Raw genomic sequence first — 12876 nt, 5'->3', positions numbered from 1 at the left:
CCCAGCCTCAATTTTAATAATAATAATATAAAAGAGGGTTGGAAGAGACCCCTTGGGCCATTGAGTCCAACTCCTTCTGCCTTTGTGCACCAAAAGCACAAGCAAAAGCATCCCTGACAGATGGCCACCCAGCCTCAATTTTAATAATAATAATAATAATAATAATAATAATAATAATAATAATAATAATAATAATAATAATGAGGGTTGTAAGAGGAGAGACCCCTTGGGCCATTTAGCCCAGCCCCCTTCTGCCCTTTGTGCCCTGGGGACCGGATAAATGCGTTCGATGGGCCGCATCCGGCCCCCGGGCCGTAGTTTGGGGACCCCTGTTCTAGTTGGAACTAGCCAAAATGATTCAGACCATTATTATCCACCAAGTCAACCAGAATTATAGTTCTACAAGGTCTTTAGCTTTCTCTGCCGAAGAATGCTGGTGCCTCACCAAACTACAAACCCGAGATCCATAGCATTGAGCCATAGCAATTAAAGTGGTGTCAAACTGCATTAATTCTACAGTGTAGACACACCTTTGATATTGCCCCCTTGACCAGCCTTGTTTGTCTGGCTCTGATTCTGGGCTGCTGTTTTTGCCTCTGCTCCTGTCTCTTAGATGTTCAGTGGCTGTTTTCTGGTACAGAGCAATTTCACAGATCCTTTGTTCCTTGTAACTTTTCAAAAGGTGGAGGTGACAGTGGGATAATGATTTCTATGTCATTGTGAAAGAAACACCTTTGGAGAGTACGCAAGATAAAAGGGAACATGATGCTACCACTGGTACTTGCGTACATATACATTTCTTTAAAATTGCCACATTTTACGTAATCCCGTGGAAATAATTCAAATGATGTGAAAACATATGTTCTTTGATTTTTTCAAAAAATTCAAAACCATTTTCTTTATAATATTAATATTTTATGGAGTTGGGAATTATTGCTTTTTTATGAAAAAGTTAGATTGGGCATCATTTCTGTCAAGACTAAAATGGAAAAGGACCCTTTTGTACATGTACTCTTACTTATAGCTCCACATTTGTTGCAGCTAAGGGTGCAAAACCCCATGGAAGTGGAAAAATGCAAATAAAAAAACCTTTTGTATCCAAGACCACTCCACGAATCTCTAGATTTTTCCAGTGCAACTCAATGGCAGATCTTGACCACTGAGTCCCAATGGAGGACCTAGAGATTTCTAGGGAAAGCATATTATTCACATCCAGAGAAGGTACACTTGCAAGTGAGGAGGTCTATCTGTAATTTGATGTTCAATAAAATGGAGCTCTTCACGCCTCCATCCAGCATCACTATTGACTTAAACATTAAGACATTGAATCTGCATGGAATGTAAGACCTAGGCCCCATCTACACCTCCATTACATTGTTTGAAACTGGGTTATATGGTTAGTGCAGACCCATATAATGCCATTCTGTACAGTTAAACTGCATTATATGAGTCTGCACTGAGCATATAATGCAGTTTGAAACTGCATTATATGGCAGTAGAGATTTATTTATTTATTTATTTATTTGCAGTATTTATATTTCACCCTTCTCACCCCAAAGGGGACTCAGGACGGATCACATTATATACATATAGGGCAAACAATCAATGCCCATATACACATAGAACCGAGACAGAGACAGACACAGAGGCAATTTAACCTTCTCCTGAGGGGATGTTCGATTCTGGCCACAGGGGGGAGCAGCTGCTTCATCATCCACTGTGATGGCACTTCCTCATTCCAACATCGTAAATTAGTTAAATTTTCCTCCCCACTTTATAAGTGGTACCTTATTTCCTACCTGATAGATGCAACTATCTTTCGGGTTGCTAGGTCAGCAACGAGCAGGAGCTATTTTTTATTTTTTAGTTGATTTTTTAGCTCACCCCACCACGGGCTGGCCTTGAACTCATGACCTCATGGTCAGAGTGATTTATTGCAGCAGGCTGCCCACCAGCCTGCGCCACAGCCCAGGCTTTAGTCTCAGTGATTCTACACATTCCCTTTGCACGTTGAATCAAGATTTTTGACACAATTAAAGTAGACCTATTGACTCAATGGAACTTACATAAATAGGGAATTGATTCATTTGGAATTAGCGATTGGATTTAGACCTAGAGTTCTAACACCGTGCAATGACGGTTGTGGTCAAATGGACTACCGGCATCAGCAGAACTTTGAAAAAGTTACTTTTCTGGGTTAGTTTTTCAGGATCTCCCAGCTAATATGACTGTCCTGTACCACAGGTTCCTCCTATACTCCTATACATATGCAGGCCTCCAGCATTACTGGATTGTAACTCCCACAAACCACGACACAAGTATCCGTCTAGGCTTGATTTGAGCAGTAGATCAATCCCTTATGTTCTACAGCCCTGCTCAAGGACCGTACATTCTCTCTTTTGAAGAGTGCTTCTTATGAGTTGTCTTTAATTTCTTCATTCATTAATGTGGTTTTTCCACTTAGCGGTGGCAGTAACAGCTCTTTGTGTTGCTCATTTACTGGTGTTGTTCCTCAGACCTGCAAGTGGTGCACTCATCTCCCACTTCAGTTGGCAGGAGACGAGAACACTCAGCCTTTCAACAAAGAGATGTATTGGTCTAAATCTCATGGAAGCTAGTGGGGATTTTCCTGCTGTTGCATATTGTGGGTCCTGAAACCATCACTTGGGCTTCTCCCCGCTTTAAATGTCTCTTGAAATTTAACTGCAGTGGGCAGTTGGTGGGAAGCTCTCTTGGCACTTCTGTGGTCGTCTAGGAAATCTCTCCGAGGTGCTATGGCAACAGATGCTCACTTCGGCAATGCAGCGGGAAGGAGGCTTTCCCATCTGCAGATTAGCCTTGGAATCCCATCAGTGGAAGCCATGCAAAATAGGCTAGCAATTAATTGGTGGCAAGCCTGGGCCCTGATATATGCAAAGCCCATTTTTAGAACAAGGATGCAAATAATCGTACCAAATTGTTGTGTTGAATCTACCCATGAATGGTGCTTAAGGCTTTAAAAAATTATTCAAAGGCTGTGTTTATGCTGCTCATGTCTTCCGTCATTTAAAAGTCATAGAGCCATTCAAAAGGATCCTGGGAAAGGGTAGCATGATGTAAGCAAAGCTTGGAACATTGTGGAGCTACATATTTAAGAATCTCCAAGCCAGTGTGGCAAAACTACCGTATATACTCGAGTATAAGCCGACCTGAATATAAGCCGAGGCACCTAATTTTACCACGGAAAACCTGGGAAAACATTGACCCTAGTATAAGCCGAGGGTGGTAAATTTCAGAAATAAAAATAGATACCAATAAAATTACATTAATTGAGGCATCATTAGGTTAAATGTTTTTGAATATTTATATAAAGCTCAAATTTAAGATAAGACTGTCCAACTCTGATCAAATCATTATTCTCATCTTCTTCAATGTAAATGTGCTTATGTATCCTTTTTAATAATAATAGAGTAAAATAATACATATAATAATAATAAATACAGGAAAATAATACAGGTAATAATAAATAGAGTAAAATAATAAATCCAATAATAATAAGATCAGAGTGAAATAATAAATGTATTAATAATAATAAAAATAGAGAAAAATAAATGTAATAGTAGCAACAATAATAGAGAAAAATAATAAATGTAATAATACTAATAATAATAGAGAAAAGTAATAGATGTATCATATATTTTCAGTTATAAGCTGACCCAAATATAAGCCAACCAGGACCCTCACCCGAATATAAGCCGAGAGGAGCTTTTTCAGTCTTAAAAAAGGGCTAAAAAACTAGGCTTATACTCGAGTATATACAGTAACTGGAAGATTTTAAGAACTGTAGTCCAAAAAAAAAGAGCAACATTTGAAACCTATGGATGTGGGTGCTAAGAATTAGGCTCTCCCTACACTTCACAAGATAATGTCTGTTGCACCAGTTCATAGCACTATCCTATGGACCTAGATTTTTTTTTTTGGACTTGGAAACACAGTTTTGGTCATGAAGCATGGTCATGGCCCCATGTTAGCCGCCCCGAGTCCCCGTTGGGGAGATGGTGGCGGGGTATAAATAAAGTTTTATTATTATTATTATTATTATTATTATTAAATATTATTTTGTGGCTACTAGACATTCTATTTTGGCCTCTATTTTCCTTGTTCTTTTGTGGCTACATTCTGACATGGCTCAGTCTAGTCCTAGTTTTCATCTGTGAAATGTTGGAGGATATTTCTCATGAGTCTGTTAAGTAATCAGAACATGTTGCACGAGAATTATGCTGCATGTTGTTTTGCACAAAAAGTGTTTTGTCCAATGGAAATAGTATTTTTTGTGCACAAAACATTTTTTTCTGTACAAAAATGAATACAAAAATCACAGAAAATTTTCTCAAAACCTTTTTGGGGATGTTCAAATGCTGGGGGAAAACTGCACAACATTCTCATTTGTCTATTATTCATCCCAATTGGATTTCCTGACTGTTGGGAACCCTATGTCAATGCTATTTCCATTTCTTCAGAAGTATGCACCAATGTTTCTGATCTTCATGGCACACACTCAGAAATTATTCTTGGTGAAGTTCTTAGCACATATATAGGCTCTTGTGGGCAAAGTGGACCAATGAGGAACACTGCTACAAATCCACCAGGAGCCTTACAACATGCAAGCCAGAGCAGCTACTGCAAAATTATTTTCTGTGCAGATTTTCTTACAAACTCAACAACAACAGCCATGTATTATTTCTCGTCTGATGCCAGCAAGGACACATTCCTCGTAGACTTGTTCTAGGCTGACTCTACACTGTAGGCTGAATGCCATTTGACACCACTTTAACTGCCATTGCTCAATGCTAAAGATATTATAAACCTCAGCTCTTTTGATTCCATAGCATTAAGCCATGGCAGTCAAGGTGGTGTCAAACGGCATTCATTTTAGATGCTTCCCTAGATATGAACTATTGTGTTCGCTCCAATGAAAGGTATGATTTTTCTGGCCCTGTGAATTTTTTAAAAATGAACCAACACAAACTGATTCAAATGCAAAATAATAATAATAATAATAATAATAATAATAATAATAATAATAATAATACATCACACAGTCCTAAACGCTTGGGAAGTGTTCGACTTGTGATTCTGTGATATGAAATCCAGCATATCTTTCTTGTTTGCTGTGTCATACTATGTCGTTGTGCCAATAATGATGATGATGATGATGATGATGATGAAGAACCACCATCATCACCACCACTACCACAACCCAGGAACCATTTTTGGAAAAGTCCTGGAACATTGTATGGTAGATTTGTTCTTTTTTCCTATCTGCTGGTAAGACTAATGTGATAGATCTTCATAGTTCCTCTCTAGATATGCATATGTTTGGGTAGCATTGAGCCTACACCCAAGCTGTTCAGCCTGTGAAAATCTAATCTATGATCAAATGAAATGGTCAGCCATCCTTATTTTGCATTGTGAAAAACTGCCTGCAGTGATAGGAACATCTTCTCTGTAAGAACTCAACATTTGTCCATCACTGATTTGTTCCTGCCCTTGTCACACCTGTTGGTATCCATGTGTCATTCAAAAACATTAATGGGCATCAGGTGTGGAAAGCTATGATTTCAAGCTTGCCAAAACTGGTAGATGACAATGTTCAGCATGCGCTGTGGGAGGGTCTATGATTGCAACCATACATGGAACACATGCTATGCAATGTTAACCCATAAGCAGTTTTCCCTAGCAACTTAGTGCTGTGTTCTCTGCAAGCAAAGCCAACATAATTATTTGGAAGATGGGCAAATATAGTGGTACTATATATACATTGGTGCATAATGCACTACCTTATGGAAACTCCCATGCAGTGTGTCAGTTGTGGGCTGTGTGTCAATCAAGTGGCTTTCTTGCTTTTCTTGCTGGAGGTGTCTTCTGATGGATGTTTTTGCTCTCTGCTGATAGAATGTATTCCAGATATGGTTTTCTTGAGTAATGGCCTTGCTTTTTAGCAGGATCCTGAGTGGTGAGCTTTCCTGGCTCTATGGTTGGGCAAGCTGGGCATAATAATAATAATAATAATAATAATAATAATAATAATAATAATAATAATAATAATGGTAAACTTTATTTATATTCTGCTCTATCTCCCCGGAGGGACTCAGGGCAGATTTCAAACATAAAAGGCAAATATTCAATGTGCAAAACCAACAACAATACACCCATAATTAGAAAAATTGACAACCCAACATATAAAAGCATATTATGACTTAACAACTAAAATAAAATTAAAAACATAACTTTCTATATTAAACATAAAACAAAACATGGAACATTGAATAATAAAACATTGTGGTTGGGCAAAGGAGTGCCTCTCAAGCTAAAACTACTTGTAGCCAGAACCTTATCTTCCATGCTACTAATTCTTGGCAATTTGCAAACCTAGTAGATAGAACTCTGTAATTTGTAGGCTCAGTTCTTTATCCATGTAGTCAACCATCCACAGGACACCATTTTGCTACACCTTGTATTTAATGGGAAGAACATCCATGGATTTTGGTATCCATTGAAGGTCCTAGAACCAAACCAAGGGTGCACTGGGAAGCTAAACAAAACTTGGGGCAAGAACTGTTTCTGAATTCTGTGAAAAGTTGTAGACCAAGGTTCGAAATAACTTCAAGCAGGAAGAGTTGGAAAAGGTTGTCAACATTTCTCAAAGCCTTCCTGGGACTCCTTAGCCAATAAGCCAGCTTTGCAGAAAGAACACAGAAGTAGAACATATTGCAATGTAATCCTGCCCACCTGAAGTCAGTACATATAAAAGAGCTTGTGTTAGATGCAGTTGTCATTACATTGTGGTCTGCCTAAGCCACTATTAATGCCTTAAAGTCTTCTTGATTTACATGGCAAATTAAAGCTTCATTAGTGAATAAAGCTTTGAGTTGAGTACCTGGCTTGACTCATAATGAGCCTGATTTTTCTGAGCTTTTAAAGAAAATCTTATCGGCTTTTTTCCGAGCCTTTTCTTTTAACACTGTATCTGTGTTTACCAAGTATATTTACACCAAGCAGTACATAAAAATACAGAAGGATTGTTGCTATTTGTACAAAACGCTCCCTGGTCTCAAAATCTTTTACCACCTCCAGCTTGCAACTGCTGCCAAAGCAGCTATTAAAATGCAGCTTATCTTCACTTTAAAAACCACAACTCTCCAAAGGCAGATGAATTTGATAGCGCTATAGATCTTCATTTACATGTCAATTGTAGCACAATCTATTTGTGGGGTCCATGGGATCGGAGCAATTCAAGTGGGAAACATTTGCAGTCGGCCCAGACTGAGACAGAAAGAGATTGTATGTACGTAGCTCCAATGAACTTTTGGAATAAGAGAGTTTTTCATCTTTGCCTAAAACCTGGGTCAGAATCATCTAATGCTCAACATCTCAGGCTAGTAGAGGCAATGGCCAGGAATGCTGGGACTTGCAATCTAACAGCATCTTCAGGCCCGTACTTTTCTATTCTCTATGGAAACTAATCAACTGTATTCAGATATTAAGAAAAAACTCTCTCTGACAAGACTGGAGTCATTTTTCTTCGCCTCTCCGATCTGTACATAGAATTGAGGCGCAAGGGCCAACATATTGTCTTTTCCTAAAACTGCAAAGTATCTTGTGGGTCTGTTGGGTGGATGCTCCTTAAATAGATGTTACTATACCAAGGAGTGACAGAACCAACCCATGGGAGACATGGACCTGTTTTATGGCCACTAGCCATGCTACTTGCCATTTGTCTGAATTAAAGATCATGTTTTTGCTCATGATTACAACAAAAATGACTAGAAGCACCTACACTCTTGAAAAGTTTTTAAACAGAACACTGATTTAAGATAGACTTCTACAATCCAGTTGAGATGTGTAGGACTACAGTCCCCATCATCCACAGCCAGAAGGACCATCCTGGCTGCGGGTAACAGAGCGGCATTCCAAGACATCTGGGAGTGAAGATGCCAAGTTGAGAAAACATTGGTTCCAAGTGAATCGTGTATGTGTGTTATTCACTGGATGTCTTTGTTCCAGCAGACATCGCCATCTGAAGAAGTCATCAAGAAGCAGTTTTTGACACCCCAGCGCATTTCGGTAGATCAGCCTGAGGAACATTTTCAAAGGCAGCGAGCGGTGAGCGCCGTCAGTATCATCACTAGTGCCATGGAAGGTAAGATATTTCATCTTAAGTCAACGAACAAAGAGCATTCTCAAAGTACAGTCAGCCTCCACAATTTTGATTATTAATGGATTTGATTAATATGGCCGCTGTAGGAAACTTTGGGTCTTCCAGAAGTTGGCCAGAAGTTGACCACAGAGTTCTGCTGGGGGACTTGGAGATTTCTAGGAATCTTTAGTTTCTCCAGCACAATTCTCTGGTTTTTCAGTAGAACTTGTCTACAGAGTCATAGATTGGAGGACCTAGAGATTTCTAAAGATACAATATTAACTAAATTAAATTATATGGAGATGATTATAGAATTGTTGAGGAGGACCTAGAGCAGGCATGGCCAAACTTTAGCCCTCCAAGTGTTTTGGACTTCAATTCCCACAATTCCTAACAGCCTATTGGCCTATGTGGAAGGCATGTTATAGAATAAAAGAGTTATAGCAAGCAGGTAGACAATGGTTAGAGTCCATCTTAGCCACACTGTAACATTGCTTGATCACACATGTGCTAGTTGTTATTTGCGAAATTCTGGTGGGCATGGGGTCTGAGCTCAGTTTTGTCTTTGTCTCATTTTTATAATATGTTTGTGTTTTAACTATGTTGTAACCTGCCTTGAGCCACGAAGAGATGAGTGTAAGAAATAATAATAATAATAATAATAATAATAATAATAATAATAATAATAATAAAAACAAAGTATGGATTGTTGATGTTGCAATCCCAGGTGACAGCAGGATTGAAGAGAAACAAAAAACTGACATGATATGAGGATTTAAAGATCGAATTGCAAAGACTCTGGCACAAGCCAGTCAAGGTGGTCCCAGTGGTGATTGGCACACTGGGTGCAGTGCCTAAAGACCTTGGCCTGCATTTAAACACAATCGGCTCTGACAAAATGACCACCTGCCAGCTGCAGAAGGCCACCTTACTGGGATCTGCACACATTATTCGCCAATACATCACACAGTCCTAGACACCTGGGAAGTGTCCGACGTGTGATCCAATTCAACAGCCAGCAGAGTGTCTGCTATGGACTCATCTTGTTGTGTTTCAAATAATAATAATAATATACAAGATAGAGCTGTGCAATCGATAAAAAAAAAAGTTTCAAAACTCATTACAAAATTAGGGGATGCCGGTGTTTCATTTCTAAAGTGTTTCTAAAGTATCATTAGTGAAAATTTTGTAACTACAGTAGAGTCTCACTTATCCAAGCTAAACGGGCCGGCAGAATGTTGGATAAGCGAATATGTTGGATAATAAGGAGGGATCAAGGAAAAGCCTATTAAACATCAAATTAGGTTATGATTTTACAAATTAAGCACCAAAGCATCATGTTATACAACAAATTTGACAGAAAAAGTAGTTCAATACGCAGTAATGCTATGTAATAATTACTGTATTTACGAATTTAGCACCAAAATATCATGATGTATTGAAAACATTGACTCAAAAAATGCGTTGGATAATCCAGAACGTTGGATAAGCGAGTGTTGGATAAGTGAGACTCTACTGTATAACAAAAGTAACAAAAATTCATTACTTTTTCGTTATAGTAATTGTGCAAGTGGGGAAACTTCAGGAGCTCCTTTCTCACTCATTTTTACAGCTATTGGGATGAAACTTGCTACAATGGTAGAACACATTAGCCCATCAAGTTTCAGAACGTTTCACTTATGCATGGTGTTTTGGGAAATTTTTATAAACAACATTTTAAAAAACTATAGGAGCTATCTCCTTGCATTTTCTATACAATGACATAAGACAAGAGGGGATCATTCCCCCCAACTTTCAGAAATATTAATACATTTACTAATTTCATAGAATTTTTTAAAAGTTTTGACAAAAACATTCCTTTTAAAAAAAAAAGCCACAACAGCTATCTCATTGAATGTCTCTAATATTAAGCAATAAAACTTCAATTTAGGGATTTCTTCCCAGCCCACCACAGAGATTTACTTACTAGAGGTATTACTTTGCTTGCTTGCACTGAAAATAAAACTGACTTTGGGAGGTTTCTGAGGTTTACAAAATTCAAATGAAAAAGTATTGTGCAAGTTTTGATTCGCGTCCTAAGTATGAATTTAACAAATTTGATCCGACTTACGACGACCAACAAAAAAATTGCACAGCCCTGATGCAGGGTTGTACTGTTTCAGAATATTCTTCCTTAGTTCTTTTTCAAGATTCATGGATTTTTTGGTTGAAATGTAGTTCTTCTGTCCTCCATTCTTACCTGCCCAACAAGAGTAATTATTTAGGTAGCAGAGTTTAACTATAGTTTAAAGTGATCTAATAGATGATGAATGCTTTCAACTCAAATGCTATTAAGCATTCAGGATGTGTATAAATAGAGATTTGCAACAATAAAGCATCTATAGAATGGGGTTTGATAAAAGAGATGAGACTTCTGCTTTTCCTCGACATTTCACATTTGAGGTTACAGAGATGTGTGCGGGAAGTTGAGAGGGTTAAAGTGGAAAGCAGCATTTCAAAGCGCAAGCGGCAGAATAATGCCTTTGAATTTTACCCTCCATAAAAACAAATTGGCTGCAAACAAAAGAAAAGTACACATTGGGGAACTGTTGTAGCCCAGCCTTTTACTCAACTTCTATTTGCAGAGAGCTTTTTTTTCCTTCTTGAAAAGTAGAAGCGAGTTCAAAAATTCAAATTCTAGGATACCAGCCAACATTTTATAGAAGAGAAGTGAGGCAAATGTGGCCAAACAACATCAAAGTTTGGTGAGGATGGAAAAAGTTATTAATGTAGGAGAGCAAACAATGTTGGAGAGGCCGCAGCAGTTTGCTTTTGCCTGATCTTACAGGGAAATACAGGTTTGCTATCCCTTTTCTCTTTCTTCCTCCAGGGAACTGAGTTCAAGCTGCTTTTGCCCTTTGAACACAATTTGTAGCCATTGAAGTAAGATGAGGACTAAGGCCCCGTCTATGCTAACATATAATCCAGTTTCTTAATTCAGATTATCCGCTTTGAACTGGATTATATGGCAGCATAGACTCATGTAATCCAGTTCAAAGCAGATAATCTGGATTCAGAAAGTGGATTATATGGCAGTGTAGAACCACCCTAAGAAGGAAGGTGGAGAGAGAAACAGGAACGATTTAAAAACAGTTGAAAAAGTAAGATGACAAAAAACTATTTTTGCCAAATTTTTGGACATGCCTTCAATATTGAAGGGGCTGATAGTTCCTGCTCCTCATTTAAACCAATGGTTTTGAACTGCAGAATTAAATATAGATGATTCAAAACTCTACAACTCTCATAATCTTCCTTCCATTGGTCATGCTGGCTGGATGCTTCTGGAAGCTGTCGTTCAAAAATATGATTCCCCCCCCCCCCCCACCAGATTCTGCTATGAACAACAGTGACCTTCCTGTGTTCAAAGACTTCCATGGGGGCGGGTGGGAGAGAAAAGACAGCCCACGTGCCATTCGGTGTTGCTTCCTGAAGAAGCAAAAGATGGCAGTGGCCCAACTGTTTCTGCATGGGTCACCTTTAACTATGACTGTCATGACTGCCATGGGTTTCAGAAAGGGAAGCGTGTAAGAAAGAGACATATAGCTGATGCAGTTCTTTACCATGTTATACTGCTGCCGGGGTTGGCCAAGCGGCAGGAAACAAGGTCATTTGGATAAGCCTGCATGCTAGTTTTGCTTGCAAGGAATTACAGACCTGAATCCTATTGTGAGAAGAAATCTAAAACAAACCCATGGAAGGAATGGGATCTACTTGTCCGCTGGTTAACTGTTTGAGAATTGTTTCACTGGGTCTACTCTAAATTAAAATCATTCAACAGGAGTTCATACTCTCCATTTCAGAGATGGAAACTGGAATGTGTGTGACTGAACAACATCAGAGTATGTTAAGATGGCAAAAGGAGGAAGAACACAACAAACAAACTGTTAGAGCAGGCATGGGCAAACGAGGCTGTGGCGCAGACGGGAGAGCAAGCCAGTGCAATTAACTGCAATGAATCACTGACCAGGAGGTCAGAAGTTCGAGGCCCACTCGGAGCTATGTTGTTTCTCTTTGTCCTGTGTTAAAAAGGCATTGAATGTTTGCCTATATGTGTAATGTGATCCGCCCTGAGTCCCCTTCGGGGTGAGAAGGGCGGAATATAAATGCTGTAAATAAATAAATAAAAATAAACTTCTTGCATCCAGGTGTTTTGGACTCCAACTCTCACAATTCTTAACAGCCTACCAGTTGAAGTCCAAAACACCTGGAGGGCCAAAGTTTGTCCATGCCTGGTGTAGATACACCCATAATTGGAGGGTATGGGATTTAAGCTAGGACTGGGAATTGTGAGTCCTTGTAAATGTTATTACACTACAACACTTGGCACTTTGAGGGACATAGCCCTGCTGGGAGTTGTAGTACAACAACATCTAGATGGCCATATGATTCCCACCGCCGATTTAGACCCAAGTCTGGCTTGTTTTTGTTTTTTGTTTTTTTGCTTTTTGTGTTGTTGTCACTTCAGTTTACAGATCTAATGGCCACACCATCTGAGCTGAGTTGGGGATTTTTCTTGCTTATACCCCATTACCATTTGCAGGGATGTAAATATTTGCCTATTTTTCCTTCACATGAAAAGACAAATAATTCCCTACTCCTCCTTGCTAATGGATAAAACAAATATTTTGTTGCACAGCTTGCTTGCCTGTCTTAGGGAA

At 38.9% G+C, this 12876-nt stretch overlaps 1 protein-coding gene across 7 annotated transcripts in view; it reads left to right on the top strand.

Moving 5' to 3' along the window:
• scn5a (sodium voltage-gated channel alpha subunit 5) overlaps positions 1 to 12876 on the top strand; it is a 329714-nt gene that overhangs the window by 193484 nt on the left and 123354 nt on the right. For 5 of the 7 annotated variants that reach the window (XM_062957813.1, XM_062957812.1, XM_062957809.1 and 2 more), the window contains one exon: positions 8047 to 8182. In XM_062957813.1, the coding sequence (XP_062813883.1) occupies positions 8047 to 8182 (136 nt within the window). The remainder of the gene's footprint in view (positions 1 to 8046; positions 8183 to 12876) is intronic. The other 2 variants (XM_062957815.1, XM_062957811.1) reach the window with 1 other exon arrangement.

The sequence above is a fragment of the Anolis carolinensis genome, chromosome 6 (assembly GCF_035594765.1).
Source record: "Anolis carolinensis isolate JA03-04 chromosome 6, rAnoCar3.1.pri, whole genome shotgun sequence".
NCBI lineage: Eukaryota > Metazoa > Chordata > Lepidosauria > Squamata > Dactyloidae > Anolis > Anolis carolinensis.
The sequence above is the reverse complement of the archived record's forward strand: the minus strand, read 5'-3'. Positions and strand labels throughout refer to the sequence as shown.